At 58.6% G+C, this 15,335-nt stretch overlaps 2 protein-coding genes across 7 annotated transcripts in view; one reads left to right on the top strand and one right to left on the bottom strand.

Annotated features, from left to right (window-relative positions):
• MEGF6 (multiple EGF like domains 6) overlaps positions 1-671 on the bottom strand; it is a 99,512-nt gene extending 98,841 nt beyond the window's left edge. For 4 of the 5 annotated variants that reach the window (XM_082354595.1, XM_082354592.1, XM_082354594.1 and 1 more), the window contains exon 1: positions 435-568. In XM_082354595.1, the coding sequence (XP_082210721.1) occupies positions 435-553 (119 nt within the window). In that variant the 5' untranslated portion in view covers positions 554-568. Of the gene's footprint in view, positions 1-434 lie in introns of all 5 variants that reach the window. The other variant, XM_082354593.1, reaches the window with a different exon arrangement.
• Positions 672-10,942: 10,271 nt separating this feature from the next.
• TPRG1L (tumor protein p63 regulated 1 like) lies at positions 10,943-15,029 on the top strand. 2 transcript variants are annotated; one of them, XM_082403931.1, is made up of 5 exons: positions 10,943-11,265; positions 11,367-11,461; positions 11,538-11,714; positions 12,543-12,696; positions 13,716-15,029. In XM_082403931.1, the coding sequence occupies exons 1-5, from the start codon at positions 11,053-11,055 to the stop codon at positions 13,908-13,910; spliced, it is 834 nt and encodes a 277-aa protein (XP_082260057.1). In that variant the 5' UTR covers positions 10,943-11,052; the 3' UTR covers positions 13,911-15,029. The 2 variants fall into 2 exon arrangements, with proteins under 2 accessions (XP_082260057.1, XP_082260058.1); XM_082403932.1 differs by having other exon boundaries at positions 10,946-11,265; positions 11,370-11,461.
• The last annotated feature ends 306 nt before the right edge of the window (positions 15,030-15,335 follow it).

Raw genomic sequence — 15,335 nt, 5'->3', positions numbered from 1 at the left:
CGTTCTGGTACTGAATGCCTTCTCCTGTCTCCCAGGCCCAAAGCCCACGTGTTTCACACATAAACCAAGCCCAAGCAGCCCCCTGTCGGGCACAGCCCCCAGGCCCCAGGAGACAGGCTTTGGAAGGAAGTGGGCACAGGCTGCTTCCTCTCGGCCTTCTCCAAGCTCCCTGGCCGGACCCTGCCCAGATTCCCTCACCTCGGCGGGATGCAGGTTCCACCCAGCCTGCAAACCCACGATGCAGAGTTAAGACAGAGGAGGAAGGGGAAGGCGAGAGGCCGGGTGGTCCTGCCACGGAAGCGCCCCCAGACCCAACCCCTGACCCTTGTCTCTTAACCTCCCCCTCCCCAGTTAAGGCAAAGAGCCCCGTGTTCTCAGGGCTCCGGGGCTCCGGACGTCCCGCCAGCCCTCCCGCTCCCGCTCCCGCTCCTCACATGCCGGGCTGCAGGCGGAACAGGGCGCCGGCGCCCGCTGACACGACGGGGAGAAGCAGCAGCACCAGGGCCAGGGCCACCGCGCGCCCCGCCGCCCCCGCCTCCGGAAGGAAAGGCATCGTGCCCGCCGCGCCGCGCCGGTCCCTCCTCCGGTCCCCGGCTCACAGGCGGCCCAGGCGGGCGCTCGGAGCCGCCGTCTCCACGTGCGCCATGGCCCGGGGGGCGCACGGGGCGCAGCCACAGGTGCCGCGCCGGGTCCAGCCGAGCGTGAGGTCGCCTCAGGTGGCGAGGGTCCGGCTTCCTGCCCGCGCTCGAGGGCAGCTCAGAGTGCTGCGCGCCTGGGTGAGCCCCGCCAGACACCCGCCCCGGCGCGGAAAGCCCAGTGTGCGCCGAGCCCCGCGCGGGAGAGGCCGGCCCGCCGTCACCACGCCCCCTGCCCCGACCCCGGCCCTGACTCCGCCCACAGCCCGGCCCGACCGGACCCCGCCCACCCCGACCTCGCCCCGCCCCCGGCTCGCCCCCAGGCCCGGACCCCGGCCCATAGCCCGTCCCCGCGCAGACGCTCCACTCCCGGCCCTGCCCCTCCCCGGCTGCCAGCCCCGCCCACAGCCCCGCCCACACCCCCGCTTGGGTCCTCAGCCCCGGCGCCCCACCCACCCACCCACGGCTGCCCGTTCGCGCTCCCGGCTCCTCTCCGGCTGAAAGTCCCAGGTCCCGTGCGACAGGAGTGACCAAGGGGCGGGGCACCAGAGATCGCGCCCCTCACCCCCTGCTAAGGCAGTCCTCCGTGACGCCAGACCCCACACCCCCGTCATCCTACGGGGGGGTGGCGGGGGTCTCTGTCAGGCCAGCCCTGCTGCCACCCTGCTGTACAAATGGGGAAACTGAGGTCCGGGTGGGAGCAGCACCCCTAGTCACCCCTTGTAAACTGCAGATCCGGGAACTGAACAAGGCGGGCTGGCTCTGCGGAACTTGACTCAATCTGTCAATCTAAGAAAACCGCTGGATCACGCGCGGAGAGCAGACGGAGGTCCGCAAGTCCGATGGCCCCTCGGGGGTGTCCCAGTCAACACATCCAGACGTTTGGTTTTTCACGTTCTGGAGACTGGACGCCCAAGGTCAAGACGCTGACTGGCCTGCAGACGCTGCCTCCTGGTGTGTGCTCGCCTGGTGGGCCTGGGAGATGGACAGAGACCGCAGCACTGGTGTCTCTTACTCGTCTCATACGGCACCAGACCTATAGGATCAGGGCCCCACCCTTATGACCTCATGTAACCTTAGCCATCTCCTTAAAGGTCCATCTCCAAATACAGTCACGCTGGGGGTACGGGCATCAACGTATGAATTTGGTGGGAGACACAATTCTGTCCACAGCAGGGTGATTTCACCATCTTCTGAAACTCCAAACACAGGTTGACTCCCCTGCTCAGTGATGCCCCGACATGATCCAGTGTGCCCACCCTCTCAACCTCACCCCTCAGCCCCCCACTGGGCTCCCAAAAGCAGGGTTGGTCCATGCTCCTCCGGGTCTCCCAAGGGCCTGCCCTAAGAGAGCCCAAGAGTGCCTGTGTGAGTGCGGGGCCCTGCCCTGGGGTGCAAGTCCCCCCCAACCCTGAGAGCTTCCCAGAGGTCCACCTGCTGCCCATCTTCAAAGACCTGACCCCTTCCCCTCCAGAGCTGCGCTTGGCACGAAACGGGTGCTGGGTACACGTGCACTGGATGAGTGAGTGAGCAGCTTAAAATGTTCACCACCTTCTCCGGGACTCCCGCCCGGTCCCCCAACGTGGGCCGAGGGGGCCCCATTCTTTAGGAACATTCTTCTGCTTCTTGGAGGGAAAAAGGAAAGGATTCAGATGGGTCCTGTGGGTTAAAATGGAGGCTGCTCGCAGGGAGGAATCAAGGTTTGGTGGGGCCTGAAACGTAAAACGGGGGCCCTCTTGAAGAACAGCTATGTAAGAAGTTATTTTGCTAACTTGACAAAAATGCATGACCTGTGCGCGCATTCCATCCCCCCTCCTGGCCCTAACTTGGAAGGGCCCCTGAAGCATAAACGTTTTTGGCACCACCGTAATCCACCTCTACCCACCCGGCACCAAGTTCAGCTGTCAGGTGAATCGTCCTAAGGCAGGTGCCAGGTGGGCAGGCAGGTGGGAAGAGGGTGGGCACTTCCTGCTGGGCGTCCCTATTCCTAGGACACCTACCACACCCCACACACTCGGGAGGGCTCAGGCTCAGGTGTGGATGCGTGAACCCACAGCACAGAGGTCATCTCCCCAAACAAAGCCCCACCCGCGCAGACTGTCTGGCACCCCTGATGCTCCCCCGGCACCCCTGCCCGTCTCCTCCCCAGTCTGAACCCTGAGGGCATGGGAACCGTCAAGCATCCGACCGACCGTTTAACTTCCAGGGTGTGTTGCTGCCCAGGCCACCAACATGCCATGAGGGGGTGCTTAGATTTTATATTTGAAACAAGTAATCAAACAGTACACATGTGTTTAATACACTTTTCTAAAATAAATTATCTATTTTATTTATTTATTATTTTTGGCTGCGTTGGGTCTTCATTGCTGCGCGCAGGCTTTTCTCTAGTTGCACAAGTGGGGGCTACTCTTCATTGTGGTGCGCGGGCTTCTCACTGCGGCGGCTTCTCTTGTTGCGGAGCAGGGGCTCTAGGTGCGCGGGCTTCAGTAGTTGTGGCTTGTGGGCTCAGTAGTTGTGGCTTGTGGGCTCAGTAGTTGTGGCTTGTGGGCTCAGTTGTTGTGGCACACGGGCTTAGTTGCTCCGCGGCATGTGGGCTCTTCCTGGACCAGGGCTCAAACCCGTGTCCCCTGCACTGTCAGGCGGATTCCTAACCACTGCGCCACAGGGAAGCCCATTTAATACACTTTCTCTTTTTTTTTTTAAAATTTATTTCTTTATTTTTGGCTGTGTTGGGTCTTCGTTTCTGTGCGAGGGCTTTCTCTAGTTGCGGCAAGCAGGGGCCACTCTTCATCACGGTGCGCGGGCCTCTCACTATCGCGGCCTCTCTTGTTGCGGAGCACAGGCTCCAGACGCACAGGCTCAGTAGCTGTGGCTCACAGGCCTAGCTGCTCTGCGGCATGTGGGATCTTCCCAGACCAGGGCTCGAACCTGTGTCCCCTGCATTGGCAGGCAGATTCTCAACCACTGCGCCACCAGGGAAGTCCCTTAATACACTTTCATAAGTGGATTTAACTCAGACAACTTTTCTAGTAACCCAATGCAATAAACATTCCCTGAGAATTCTCTATCTTTGTCCATTTTCATTATAAAGTGACAGTTTGGGGCTTCCCTGGTGTAATTAAGCTGAGGATGTTGGGCTGAAATCATCCTGGACTTAACCCTCAACCCAATGACAGGTGTCCTCATGAGAGAAGGAGAAGGAGATTTGAGACACAGGGGGACACAGGGGAGGCCACGTGGCCACACGGATACAGGATGAGAGAGATGCACCCACAAGCCAAGGGACGCAGGACACAGCCAGCCACCACGAGAAGCTGAGGGAGGAGCACAGAACAGAGGGGACCAGCCCTGCCACTCTTCATCTCAGCCTTCTGGCCTCCGGACTGTGAGACAGTAGGTTTCTGTTGTTTTAACCACCCAGACTGTGGTCATTTCTCACAGCAGCTACAGGGCAAGCCAGCGCTGACACCAGAGGCCCACAGAGGAGGTGGCCACGCACTAGGGATGCCGGAGGGCCCCCGCCCCAGCCCAGTCGTCTCAGCAGCACCCGTCCTCGGGGCAGACAGAGGCTTCTCCGGAAGCCGAGTCTGGGAGACGCAGGACTTTGTTGCAGGACACATTTTCCATGGTGCAGTCCGTGCATTTCTCGGGAACAAGACAATACGTGTCCCCCTTCCTGTCCTCCCTCCGCTGCCAGGTCAACCAGGACCAGGACAGATGCCCCAGTCCTAGGCAATGTCCCTTCCAAGATCTCCTGTCCCCTATCCTACCCTGGTGTCCCCCAGTGACCCCCCTGAACCCGGGAAGCACATCCGTGCAGCCAGAACTTCTGCCAGGTCCCACCATCACAGCTCGGCTGCAGCTCCCGCCAGGTGGGGACAGAGCACTCGGGGCACCTGGGCCCAGCAAGGTGGGCAGCAGGGTTGGGGCAGAGCAAGACTGTCCACCTGTTCGAGTGCAGGATGTGATGAAAGTTACCATGGAAACAACTCAGCCTTTAGAAACTGCAGGGGCACCGTGTCCGTCCTGTCTCCACATCCAGCTCTTGTGCCTTAAAGCCAGGAGGTTTGGAAGCCCACCCTCTTCCCCACAAGGTCACAGCCGCCCCCCATCCCGTCTGCTGGGAGGGGTGTTTCTTTGTTGAAGGAGACCCGCCAAAGTCAAAGATCAAGGGCAGTCTCTACACTACACCACACGGCAGCTCTTACACGGGTCCCTGGGGCCAGGACAGCCACCAAGCACTGTCCAGCCTCAGGCGCAGCCCTGGGACCGGCTGAGTCTGCAGCCTGCTTCCCTCCGGGAGGGAGAGGCCTCGCCCAGAAGGCAGCTGTCTCTGCGAGGTGAGTCTGGCCCACGGAATATTCCCCGGGCTCTGCCTTAACCTCCAGCCTGGTGCACCCAGAGCCCCGGCAGCTCTGAGGTCCCACCCGTGCGGTTCCCGTGGGCTGTGCCTGGCCCTGAGGCCCCCCGACCCCCATGTCCATCAGAGGCAGATGGCAGAGATGGGACCCATGGATTTGGTAAAACGCTAAGCACAACATCTGGAAGTTTAGCTAAAACAAGAATCCACACCTCCCAGCTGAGACTTTGAAGCCTTCCGCCCGCCCCACGGGACAGGAAGATTATCTTCACCTCCTGCTTACAGACGCCCCACCCGGCTCCGGGCTCTGGTTTGAAGGCCCCGTGTGGACGATTCTGCCACCTGCCGGTGGGAGTGGGAACAACCTTTCAAAAGCCCCAAGAAAGAAGCATCGCAAACTCAGGGGGACCCAGGTCAGGGGAAGCCACAGCCAGACCCGGCAGGAGCCCCCGTCCTCCCCCACGACCAAGGCGCGCCTGTGGGCGGCGCCGAGTACCATTTGAGGCCCCTCGTTGTTTGCACGTGTATACCCCTCTCTCACGGGGAAAATTGTGTTCCCTCCCAAGGCACACTCAAGTCCTAACCACCATCATTCCATATGCGTGGACGTGGTCTTATTTGGAGGTGGGGTCTTTGCAGGTGTCACTGGGTTAAGGTGAGGACATCAGGGACTTCCCTGGTGGTCCAGTGGTGAAGACTCCATGCTCCCAATGCAGGGGGCCTAGGTTCGATCCCTGGTCAGGGAACTAGATCCCACATGCATGCCGCAACTAAGAGTTCACATGCCACAACTAAGGAGCTGGTGTGGCACAACTAAGCAGCCCGCCTGCCACAACTAAGACCCAGTGCAACCAAATAAATAAATTAAAAAATATTAAAAAAAAAAAAAGATGAGGACAGCAGGGTGGGCCTGAGTCCAACATGAAGAGGAGACAGAGTCACAGGGAGAAGACAGCCACGTGGAGACAGAGGCGGGGATTGGGGTGACGTGGCCACAAGCCCAGGAATGCCCAGGACTGCCGGCAACCGCCAGAGGCTGGAAGAGGCAGGAGAGTTTCCCCTACAGGTTTCAGGGGGAGTGCGGCCCTGCAGACACCTTGACCTTGGACTTCTGGCCTCCAGACTGTGAGAGGACAAATTTCTGCTGTTGAAGGCTCCCGGTCTGTGGCACTTTGGGACGCAGCCCCAGGACACGAGCACAACACCCAGCGCCGTGCGTCAGCGAGCAGATGCTCAGTTCTCTGCCTGGTTATCTCTTGAGTCTGTGGACCTGCAGTTTACCTGCCCCGCCCCCTCCACACCCACTAAAGGCTCAGGCACCCGGCAGCATCCCTTCCCAGGTGCCGAGGCCATCCGGACTCGCTGTGAACAGGCTGATCTGGTTTTTTGAAACCCTGAAGGAATGTATCCCTGACGTGTTTGATGTTCTTTGTCCTGACAAGATATCAAACCGTGCTGAAACCCTGCTTCTCCAGAGCAGTTCCTCAGAGTTATCTGAGAGGCTGGCTTCTGGGCTACAGTCCTCAGCTTGGCTCAGATAAAACTCTTTTCTATTCCTATATTAGATTTAAAAAAATTTTTTACTGGAGTATAGTTGATTTACAATGTTGTGCTAGTTTCAGGGGTACAGCAAAGTGAATCAGTTATACATCTACACATATCCACTCTTTTTTAGATTCTTCTCCCATATATATCATTACAGAGTATTGAGTAGAGTTCCCTGTGCTGTACAGTAGGTTTTATTAGTTATCTATTTAATATATAGTAGTGTGTATTTGTCAGTCCCGGTCTCCCACTTTATCCCCCTCCCTGGCTTTCCCCCCTGGTAACTATAAATTTGTTTTCTAATACATCCGTGACTCTACTTTTGTTTTGTTAAGTAAGTTCATCTGTACCATTCTTTTTAGATTCCACATATAAGCGATATCATATGATACTTGTCTTTCTGTGTCGATCCCTATATTAGATTGTTTACTGATTATTTTCATCAACACTCTAATTGCCTCGAGGGGCAACGGCAGTCACATCCTCTTGATGACCTTCTCCCGGTCGCCAGACCCCGTCGGATCCACTGCCGCCTCTGCCAGGCCGGAAACTGGACTCAGGGCCCACCCCGCTGGCCCGGCTGGGAGACACTCCTGCACGTCCTGCTGGGCACGCCAAGAGCAGGCGCCAGGCCCTGACCGCCTTTCCCGGGGCCGCTGGTCAGAGAGCGACCTTGAGGGGCGACACCAAGCTTGTTCACAGGCCCCCGGTTCCCCTCTTGTGATGCGGCCACCGTGGGCAGCATCCTCCAGACACCCGCTGACACTCTGGACGTTGCTTCCCTGTGAACAACGGTCCTCTGCCTCTGACCCAGGCTCGTGCGCCTTCCGCAGCATCCCTGAAACCGCGGCGGGCCAGCCCGTTAGCTCCCAAGTGGGGCGACATCCGTGACCCCTATGAATACTCCCTCGTAGGATCTTGGCCTCCCCTTTCCCCCTTGCCTCTGACCACAGCTACCCGGCAAACCCCCAGTCGTGACCAGTCTAGCTACTGGTTCCTCCCACTCCCACCAGCTGCCAGGTGGAAGGCTCCACTGTGAACCTGCCTGAGGTCTCCCTGAAGCCCAGTGGTCCCCACACCTGCCCTCATCAGCTTCCCTGCTCATCACTGCTACTCTGAACCAAGCGTCTTCACCCAAATTCCCGGCTCCATCTTCCCAACCCCCCCCTGAAGAAAGCAGATGTCCCAGAACCTCTCAGGGCCCCCTCCTCCCCCACTGCATCCGCGTCCCACCCCCCACCTGTCCATAACCGTCCTCAGCTCTCGCCATCTGTCCCTAAGCAGATGGGGTCCTCCTGCCCTAAGCGAGCCCCGACCCCTGGGCTCCAGGTTCCAGCCCCTCAGCTTCTGCCAGGAGCCGGGTCCATTCATGGGCCCTTGTCCTGTTCCTCACTCCCGTCCTTGACTTCACGGACACCCACGGGGCACCTGGAGCCAGGGCTGCACGGGGCACGAGGTGGGCCTCTCGGCACGTGTGAGCTGGTCAGAGGCTCGTGACAGCCTGGGAGCCAGGTTTCATCATCCCCGCCCTCCAGATGAGGAAAGAGAAGGAGGAAGGTTAAGTACCGGGTTCAGGGCCCTCGGGGGCTGGCCATCCCGCCAAAATGACCAGGCCTCTTCCATCCCCACACCGCTGCCACCTGCCAGCATCACTGCTGTCCCCTTTGTACCCTCCCCACTCCCAGCCTTCAGCCTCACCCCCTGAACTGTGGCCCCCTTCTCATCTCCGCTGAGATGACCCTGATCAAGGTCGCTGTGAAGTCGTGCTGTCATTGCGTCTGAGCATGCGTGAGCACCACGTGGGCTCCCAGCAAATCCAGTGGAGGACGGCTCTCCTCTGTCTGCCCCCAGGAGCCACTGGCACGGGGGCGGGGGTGGGCGCTGGGGCACAGGCTCTGGAATCCAGGGCCCCCGCTCTCTGTAGATGTGTGATCTTCGCAAAGTGACAAGCTCTCTAGGACTGTTTTCTCTTCGGTTGAAGGGGGTAATACGGCGCCCCATGCACGAGCACAGGCAGTATTTGCAATATACCTGGCCCTCAGCAGAGCCTCAGTGAACAGCATGACCACAGTTAGCAACTGACACTGAGGTGGCCCGGGCTGGGCAGGGCGCTGTGCACGTCCCAGGTCTTAACTCACCGACTCCTCCCGACAGCCATGGGAAGCAGGAACTATTATCATCCCCACTCAGTAAAAAAAGGAAACTGAGGCAGACAGAGCATGAGTGTCCAAGTCCAGTGGACAGAAGTAGGGGAGCCTGAATTCAAGCCCCCTCCCTGAGTCCACAGGCCCAGCTGCCATCGCTGAGCCCCTATAATGAGGGGGCTCAGGAGAGGGGTCAGCGGGCACCCCAAGCCCAAATGGCTCAGACTGCCCTTCAGGGGCCCAACTAGGGCCCACCCCACAGGGACCAGCAGAGCAGACTCAGCCAGGGGATGTGGCTGCCAGAGAAGGGGGCTCCCTCTCCCCATGGGGCAGGGCCCCAAGAGGGTGTGACCCTGTCCCTGGTCCCCAGGGGGAGGCAACAGCTGTCCCCACCCCGCCTCAGCAGGCCAGCGGGGCTAGAAGCACGTTGCTGCCTCTTTTTGCACACCCAGCCCTCTTTGAGACCTTAGTCTTTCCAGGAAGCAAAGTACCAAAGCTATTTCGGTATCTGTGGTACTTTTGTCCCTCCTGTTTCTGTGGCTGCTGAGGTCCAGGTGGAGGGGCGAGAGGAAGGCTGAGGACTTGCTGTGTGCAGAGCTCAGCGCCCTCCCTCGAGGGACATCCTGGGAAGGAAGGCCGGCCACCCTGCAGTTGTTCACAGACCGGGAGGACATCCAAGTCTGCACAACCCAGGAGGGCTTTGGCTAATCGGCATGGCCGCACCAGCTGGCGGCCTCGAGCACCTGGGCAGAACTCTCCAGACCTGTTTCTGCAACTGCAGCATGTATACAAGAGAGCATTTACAGCTCTGGGCTCTTGTGAAATTCAAAGAATTAAGAAAGGGGTTATAAACCCCAAAGCGCAGACATACGCCAGGAGCTGGCTTCTCGAAATTGCCTAGCTAATAGGGCACAGAAACACACACACACACACACACACACACAGGGCAGTTTGACCGGCACGCGTGGAGCCGACGATTATATGAAACAGCAAAGAACTAGCAGTGAGGGTAGTTAATGGCAGTGTCTCCTGGGGAGGGGGCTCTAAACTGAGTATTGGAGGATGGACACAGTAGGGGTGAGTTGAGAAGCCTTTCTGGTGGGGGGAGTAATCTGGGGTGTGACTAGAGGCAGTGGAAGGCCAAAGTGACCAACTGGGTGAGGATCACAGGTGCTGACATTTGTAAACTGTCATGGATACAGCCCTTGGGTCTCCAAGACAACGGGTCAAGGTGGATGGAGATGAGGTTGCTCTGTAGTCTGTGGGTGCCAAGACCAGGGAGCCGAGGTCCCTGGCAGGGCCTGCAGCTGCCCAGGGTGCCGCTAGCTGCAGGCAAGATCACTCAGAGCAAGAAAAGATCCAATTCTAGTACCGGGAGGACAAGAGCAGAGGCAGCAACAAGGAATCCTGGTTCGGCCCTTGATGGAGTGACGAGGCCCCGTGCCTCGGTGTCCCCTTCCGTGGAGCAGGGTTGGGAGCTCTGCTCCCTAGGCGCGGGGAGCACGTCTGCATTAGCACAGCCCTGGGCCCATGTCTCCGTCGCTCCATCCATGAACCCGCAGTCAGAAAGGCGGAGGCACTCAGGAAAGAGCTCTGCTCCGCGGGCCGCCGCTCCTCCAGTCCCCGAAGCCCGCGCTGCCCCTGCTGTGCAATGTTGACACTCTGCGGGGAGAGCTAGCCCGGGGGGTGGTCACACCGGGCAGCAGGAGGTGCGTCCAGGGAAGTGGTCTCCCCCGGCAGGGTTCCGCATCCAGGGGGCGGTCACCCTGGCCGGGCGGAGTCCCAGTCCAGGGGGCGATCACTCTGGGCAGGAGCCGGGGTCCCATCCCGGAGGTCCGCTACACTTCAGCCGAAGCTGAATACATGGGCGTGGACGTCGTGTCGGAGGTCGGGGATCCAGGGCTTCCCCGGCCTCCCGCCGCACCCCGGGGGGTGGGGCGAGCACCCGATTTACCGGGGGGAGGAGCGCTCGGCACCTGACTCCCCTCTCCCGTGGGCCCACCTCATCGCCTTGGCAACCTGCCTGGGCCCCGCCCTTCCCGGACATGTAAATAGGAAGTGGGCGTGCGCGCGGCGTGCTCTTCCGGCGCAGCGAAGGGCGGGAGCGATTGTGAACGGCGGCGGGCAGGACCAATCGCGGAAGACATCTGGGGACGATCCAATAGCGAGGGCCGGAGGGGGAGGGAGGGGCGGAGCCTGAGGCGGGGCTGGCGAGGCGGAGCCAATCGCGGTGGGCCTCATTGCGGACCGGGCCCCATTGCGGAGCGGGCCCGGGGGCGGGGCCGAGGGCCCGGCGTAGGCGGCGGCGGCAGCGGCGGTGGCGGCTGAGTCGGGTCTGGTCCGGGGTTGCTCGGTGGCAGGCGCGGCGATGCTGCAGCTGCGGGACTCGGTGGACTCGGCGGGCACAAGCCCCACGGCGCTGCTGGCGGCTGGCGAGGAAGTCGGGCCGGGCGGCAGCGTCGGTGGCGGCTGCGGCGGGGGGCGGCCGGGAATTGGCACTCCGCTGCGACAGACGCTGTGGCCGCTCAATGTCCACGACCCCACGCGCCGCGCCCGCGTCAAGGAGTATTTCGTGTTCCGGGTGAGGCTGGGAGCGGGGGCGGGAGAGGGCGTGGGTGGGCGGGGCGGGCGAGCGGGCGTGACCTGTGACTTCCGCCCCCGGCTCGCCCCGCACGCTCCCAGCAGCCCGGCACCATCGAGCAGGCGGTGGAGGAGATCCGCGTGGTGGTCCGGCCCGTGGAGGACGGCGACATCCAGGGGGTGTGGCTGCTGACCGAGTAAGGGGGTGCGCGCTGGGGAGGGGCCCGGGCACCTGTGCGCCCCGGGCGCCGAAGTGACCGCTGCCGCCCGCAGGGTCGATCACTGGAACAACGAAAAGGAGCGGCTGGTGCTCATCACCGACCAGGCGCTGCTCATCTGCAAATACGACTTCATCAGCCTGCAGTGCCAGCAGGTGGTCAGGGTAGCCTTAAACGCGGTGGACACCATCTCCTACGGAGAATTCCAGTTTCCCCCGAAATCGCTCAACAAGTAAGTGTGTTGAACAGAGAGCCCGGCACCAGGGCCTCCCAGTCAGCCCTTCCGAAACCAGCCTCCAGTGAATGTCTTGCTTCAGCAGCAACAGAGTGTAGAGACAGGTGACTTGTGCCCAGCAGGGTGCGTTAGAAGGAATTCTGGCACAAGAGACAGTTATTAGTCTTGTAGTAAAATGAACTCAGGGTATGTTAAAATAGGCCCGACGTGGGTATTCTTCAGATAAGAGCCAAACTCAGCATTTTATTCCCGCCAAGAAAGGATTACATCTATCATGTCAAGCTCTGTTGTGGTTAATTTTTAAAAGAAAAAGGTAGTGTGTTGCTTTGATTTGCAGATATTACTGAAGGTTAAATTTGGAAATGTTTAATGGCCAGTTTTCAAGAGCTGATCTTCATTTGTTAGGGAGGTTTCTGAAATATGAGAAACCTGGACATCAGTATACTCAGTTGAATTAAACGGTATATTTTAGAGTTTTGATGTAGCGATTTGGGTAGGGAATTCAGGAAGCTAAGATAAGCTCAAAATTTTAACCAACAATAAGATGCTCAGGGAAAAGGATTTAAACTTGCAAAAATATTACTCGTTTAGTTAGCACAACTAAGACAGTGCTTTCAGTTTGTCATATTTTAAAGTGCTGAAAGCTGTCGTTATTAGACACGCCATTCCTGTCCAACCCCATGGGTCCTTCACTGTTGTGAAATGTCATCAGTCTCATCTTTACCGGTGGAACAGCTTTTTAATCTCACACCCACGACTGAGCAGGTGCTCGGGGGCGCCGTGGCCTGCTGTGTGAGGTCTGGTCCCTTTCTTCCCACTCGGTAGGCGAGAAGGTTTTGGGATTCGCATCCAGTGGGACAAGCAGAGCCGCCCGTCCTTCATAAGCAGATGGAATCCCTGGTCCACCAATGTGCCGTACACCACATTCATAGAGCACCCGATGGCCGGCGTGGACGAGAAGACGGCCTCTCTGTGCCAAGTAAGAACACAGACAGCAACAGCAGCGCTGCCTAGTGGGACGGGAATGTTCCAGGCCTGTGCTGCCCAGTACGGTGGCCACATGGGGCTGCTGAGCACTTGAACAGTGGCTAAACAGAGAAAATAAACTTTTTTTTTCCCATACATTTATTATTTTTTTCTTTTTTTGGCTGTATTGGTGCGCGTGGGCTTTCTCTAGTTGCCGCGAGCTGGGGCTACTCTTTACCGTGGTGCGCGAGCTTCTCATCGCGGTGGCTTCTTTTGTTGCGGAGCACGGGCTCTAGGCGTGCAGGCTTCAGTAGTTGTGGCATGTGGGCTCAGTAGTTGCGGTTCGCAGGCTCTAGAGCACAGGCTCAGTAGTTGTGGCGCACGGGCTTAGTTGCTCCACGGCATGTGGGATCTTCCTGGACCAGGGCTCGAACCCGTGTCCCCTGCATTGGCAGGCGGATTCTTAACCACTACGCCACTGAGGAAGCCCCAAATAAACTTTTGGTTTTTAAAAGTTTGTTAACTTACGTCTGAATAGCGCTGTGTAGTTAGCAGCTGCTGGTCAGCGTAGCTCTATGATGGGGTCCTCTGTGGCTGCGATTGTCTTGGAGAAGGGCCCAGAAGGGCTTCAGGGTGTGGCAGGTGACCCCCGCCCATGGTAGAGCTGGGCAGTCTGTGTGCTCAGCAGGAGAGGAGGCCTTGGGATGGTGAGAGCCGGGTCCAGGACTGGCAACAGGCCCCCCACTTGCCAGCTGTGCACCTTGGCCTGCTCACCGCCTGGTGGGTGGTGGGGAGGAGTAGGTGGGTCACTACGGCAAAGCCACGTCGAGCGGCAGAGCGAGGCCCGTGAGGACTGGCTGTGGTCAGTCACAGGTGAGCGCAGAGGTGAGGTGTGACGCTTGTAGAGTGACGCGGAGATGAGCCCAAGGGCCGCCGGATGCGTCTGGGTGGGCATCTCTCCAGGGTGGGGACGGGCTGACACAGACGCACGGGGGATCATCTGATCAAGCTCCCTGTCTTATCTCTTTACAGTTGGATGGCTTCAAAGCTCTGTTAATCCAAGCTGTCAAAAAAGCCCAGAAGGAGAGTCCTCTGCCGGGCCAGGCTGGTGGCGTGCTGGTCTTGGAGTGCCCCCTCCTCATCGAGACCTATGTGGGGCTGATGTCCTTCATCAACAACGAGGCTAAGCTGGGCTATTCCATGACCAGAGGCAAAATCGGCTTCTAGACGCCGCATGTGCACGCGGGTCTCTTCCCTGGGAGAGCCAGGCCGAAGGGACCCTGGGGGCGGTAGGTCTCTGGCCAGCTCCACTGCCGCTGGCAGGGTCCGAGCCCCTTACCTGTAGGGGTCTGGGCACGATTAGCATAGTCAGATGGACCGTATACTTTAGCTGGATACTGGGCATCTGGTCACGTGAGCTCCAGACAAAGCAGAATGAATCTTGCTGTCACCGTCCTGGCCGGTATCTGCTTCCTAGAACCTCAGTTTCCGTGTCCCCCCGCTGGGGTCTCCATCCGGCTTCCTGTGGTCCCTCCCACCCCAGCCCTGGAGCATGTTAATAATAAACGTTGCGTGATTCCAGTGGAATAGCCCTGTCAGCACCGCAGCTACATAGATTGCTACATCCAGGGAGGTACCCGAGACTCAGTGCCTGTGGTTGTTTACAGTGGGTGTCCAAATTTGTATTTGGAGATTTAATCCACTTTCTTAAAGCTAATTTGAAAGAAGCCAGCAGGCACGAGCTCATCAAGAGAAGGTCTGCCTTGTCAGCTCCTGAGCAGACACTGGCTTTTGTGGAAATACGTGTTCGGCCTAAAGTCACACTTTTTCTAAAATTCATCTATATTGTGTTAATAATACTTATGGCATCTTTCCCAGGCCCAAAAAGGTTTACAGAAAATCATTTTAAGACAGGTCATTAGTCTGAGAAAGTCACATTGATAAGTTCTTTGCACACAATTTTATCAACTCTGTTAAGTTTGTATTGTCATATTCATATTTAAAAAGGGAATTGCTTAGTTTGCTCGTAAAGAGTGCACTTTTGAAAAGGAACCCCGTCAGAGTCTCCTGACGCAGCTCACCCCTGGACACCAGCCCGGGGGAAGTCGTCGTTCCCGTCCACGGCTGAGCGGCCTGCCTGGGAGCGTCTGTTGGTGATTTAACTGCTGGCCCGCCGGTTCCCCCTCCTCATTTCTGACTCTGGCGTGGCTGTGGTCAGCATGGCCGTGATTCGGATGCGGGGGCCTGTCCACATCGAAAGGCTGCCTCACAACTCCGCCTGGGTCCTGAGCCTTTGCTTTCGGTCTTGTAGTAAAGACATTTAAAATCTGAGTTAAAACATTAAAACAGTGGGTGTCATTCCTTTCTTAAAGTTATTAAGATAGGTGCAGCCATCAAGAAAGCGTCCTGTGCAGTGAGAGAGTCTTAGAGCGTGAGCTGCTCTCTGCGCTGGTTTTGAGCCCCTCGCTGTGCGCAGTGAGGGTTCTGTACCCCTCGCTCCCCTCACGGCCCCCAGGGAGCGGTGTGCACTGTCCAGCCTCTACCTAGGGTGACAAACCCTCGTTCCCCCACCGGCCTTCTCAGCCCTGGCCGCCTTCCCGAAGCACCCAGATTGTTCCAGGTGGACAGCCAGAGCGGACGGTCCCTGCGGGG

This window comes from Balaenoptera borealis (genome assembly GCF_965194805.1).
Source record: "Balaenoptera borealis genome assembly, chromosome: 1".
Taxonomy (NCBI): domain Eukaryota; kingdom Metazoa; phylum Chordata; class Mammalia; order Artiodactyla; family Balaenopteridae; genus Balaenoptera; species Balaenoptera borealis.
The sequence above is the reverse complement of the archived record's forward strand: the minus strand, read 5'-3'. Positions and strand labels throughout refer to the sequence as shown.

Coding starts and splice junctions, on each gene's coding strand:
- TPRG1L (XM_082403931.1), top strand. CDS start 11,053: ATGCTGCAGCTGCGGGACTCGGTGGACTCGGCGGGCACAAGCCCCACG. Junction 11,715..12,542: donor CCCCCGAAATCGCTCAACAA/GTAAGTGTGTTG, acceptor CCCACTCGGTAG/GCGAGAAGGTTTTGGGATTC. Junction 12,697..13,715: donor AGACGGCCTCTCTGTGCCAA/GTAAGAACACAG, acceptor ATCTCTTTACAG/TTGGATGGCTTCAAAGCTCT.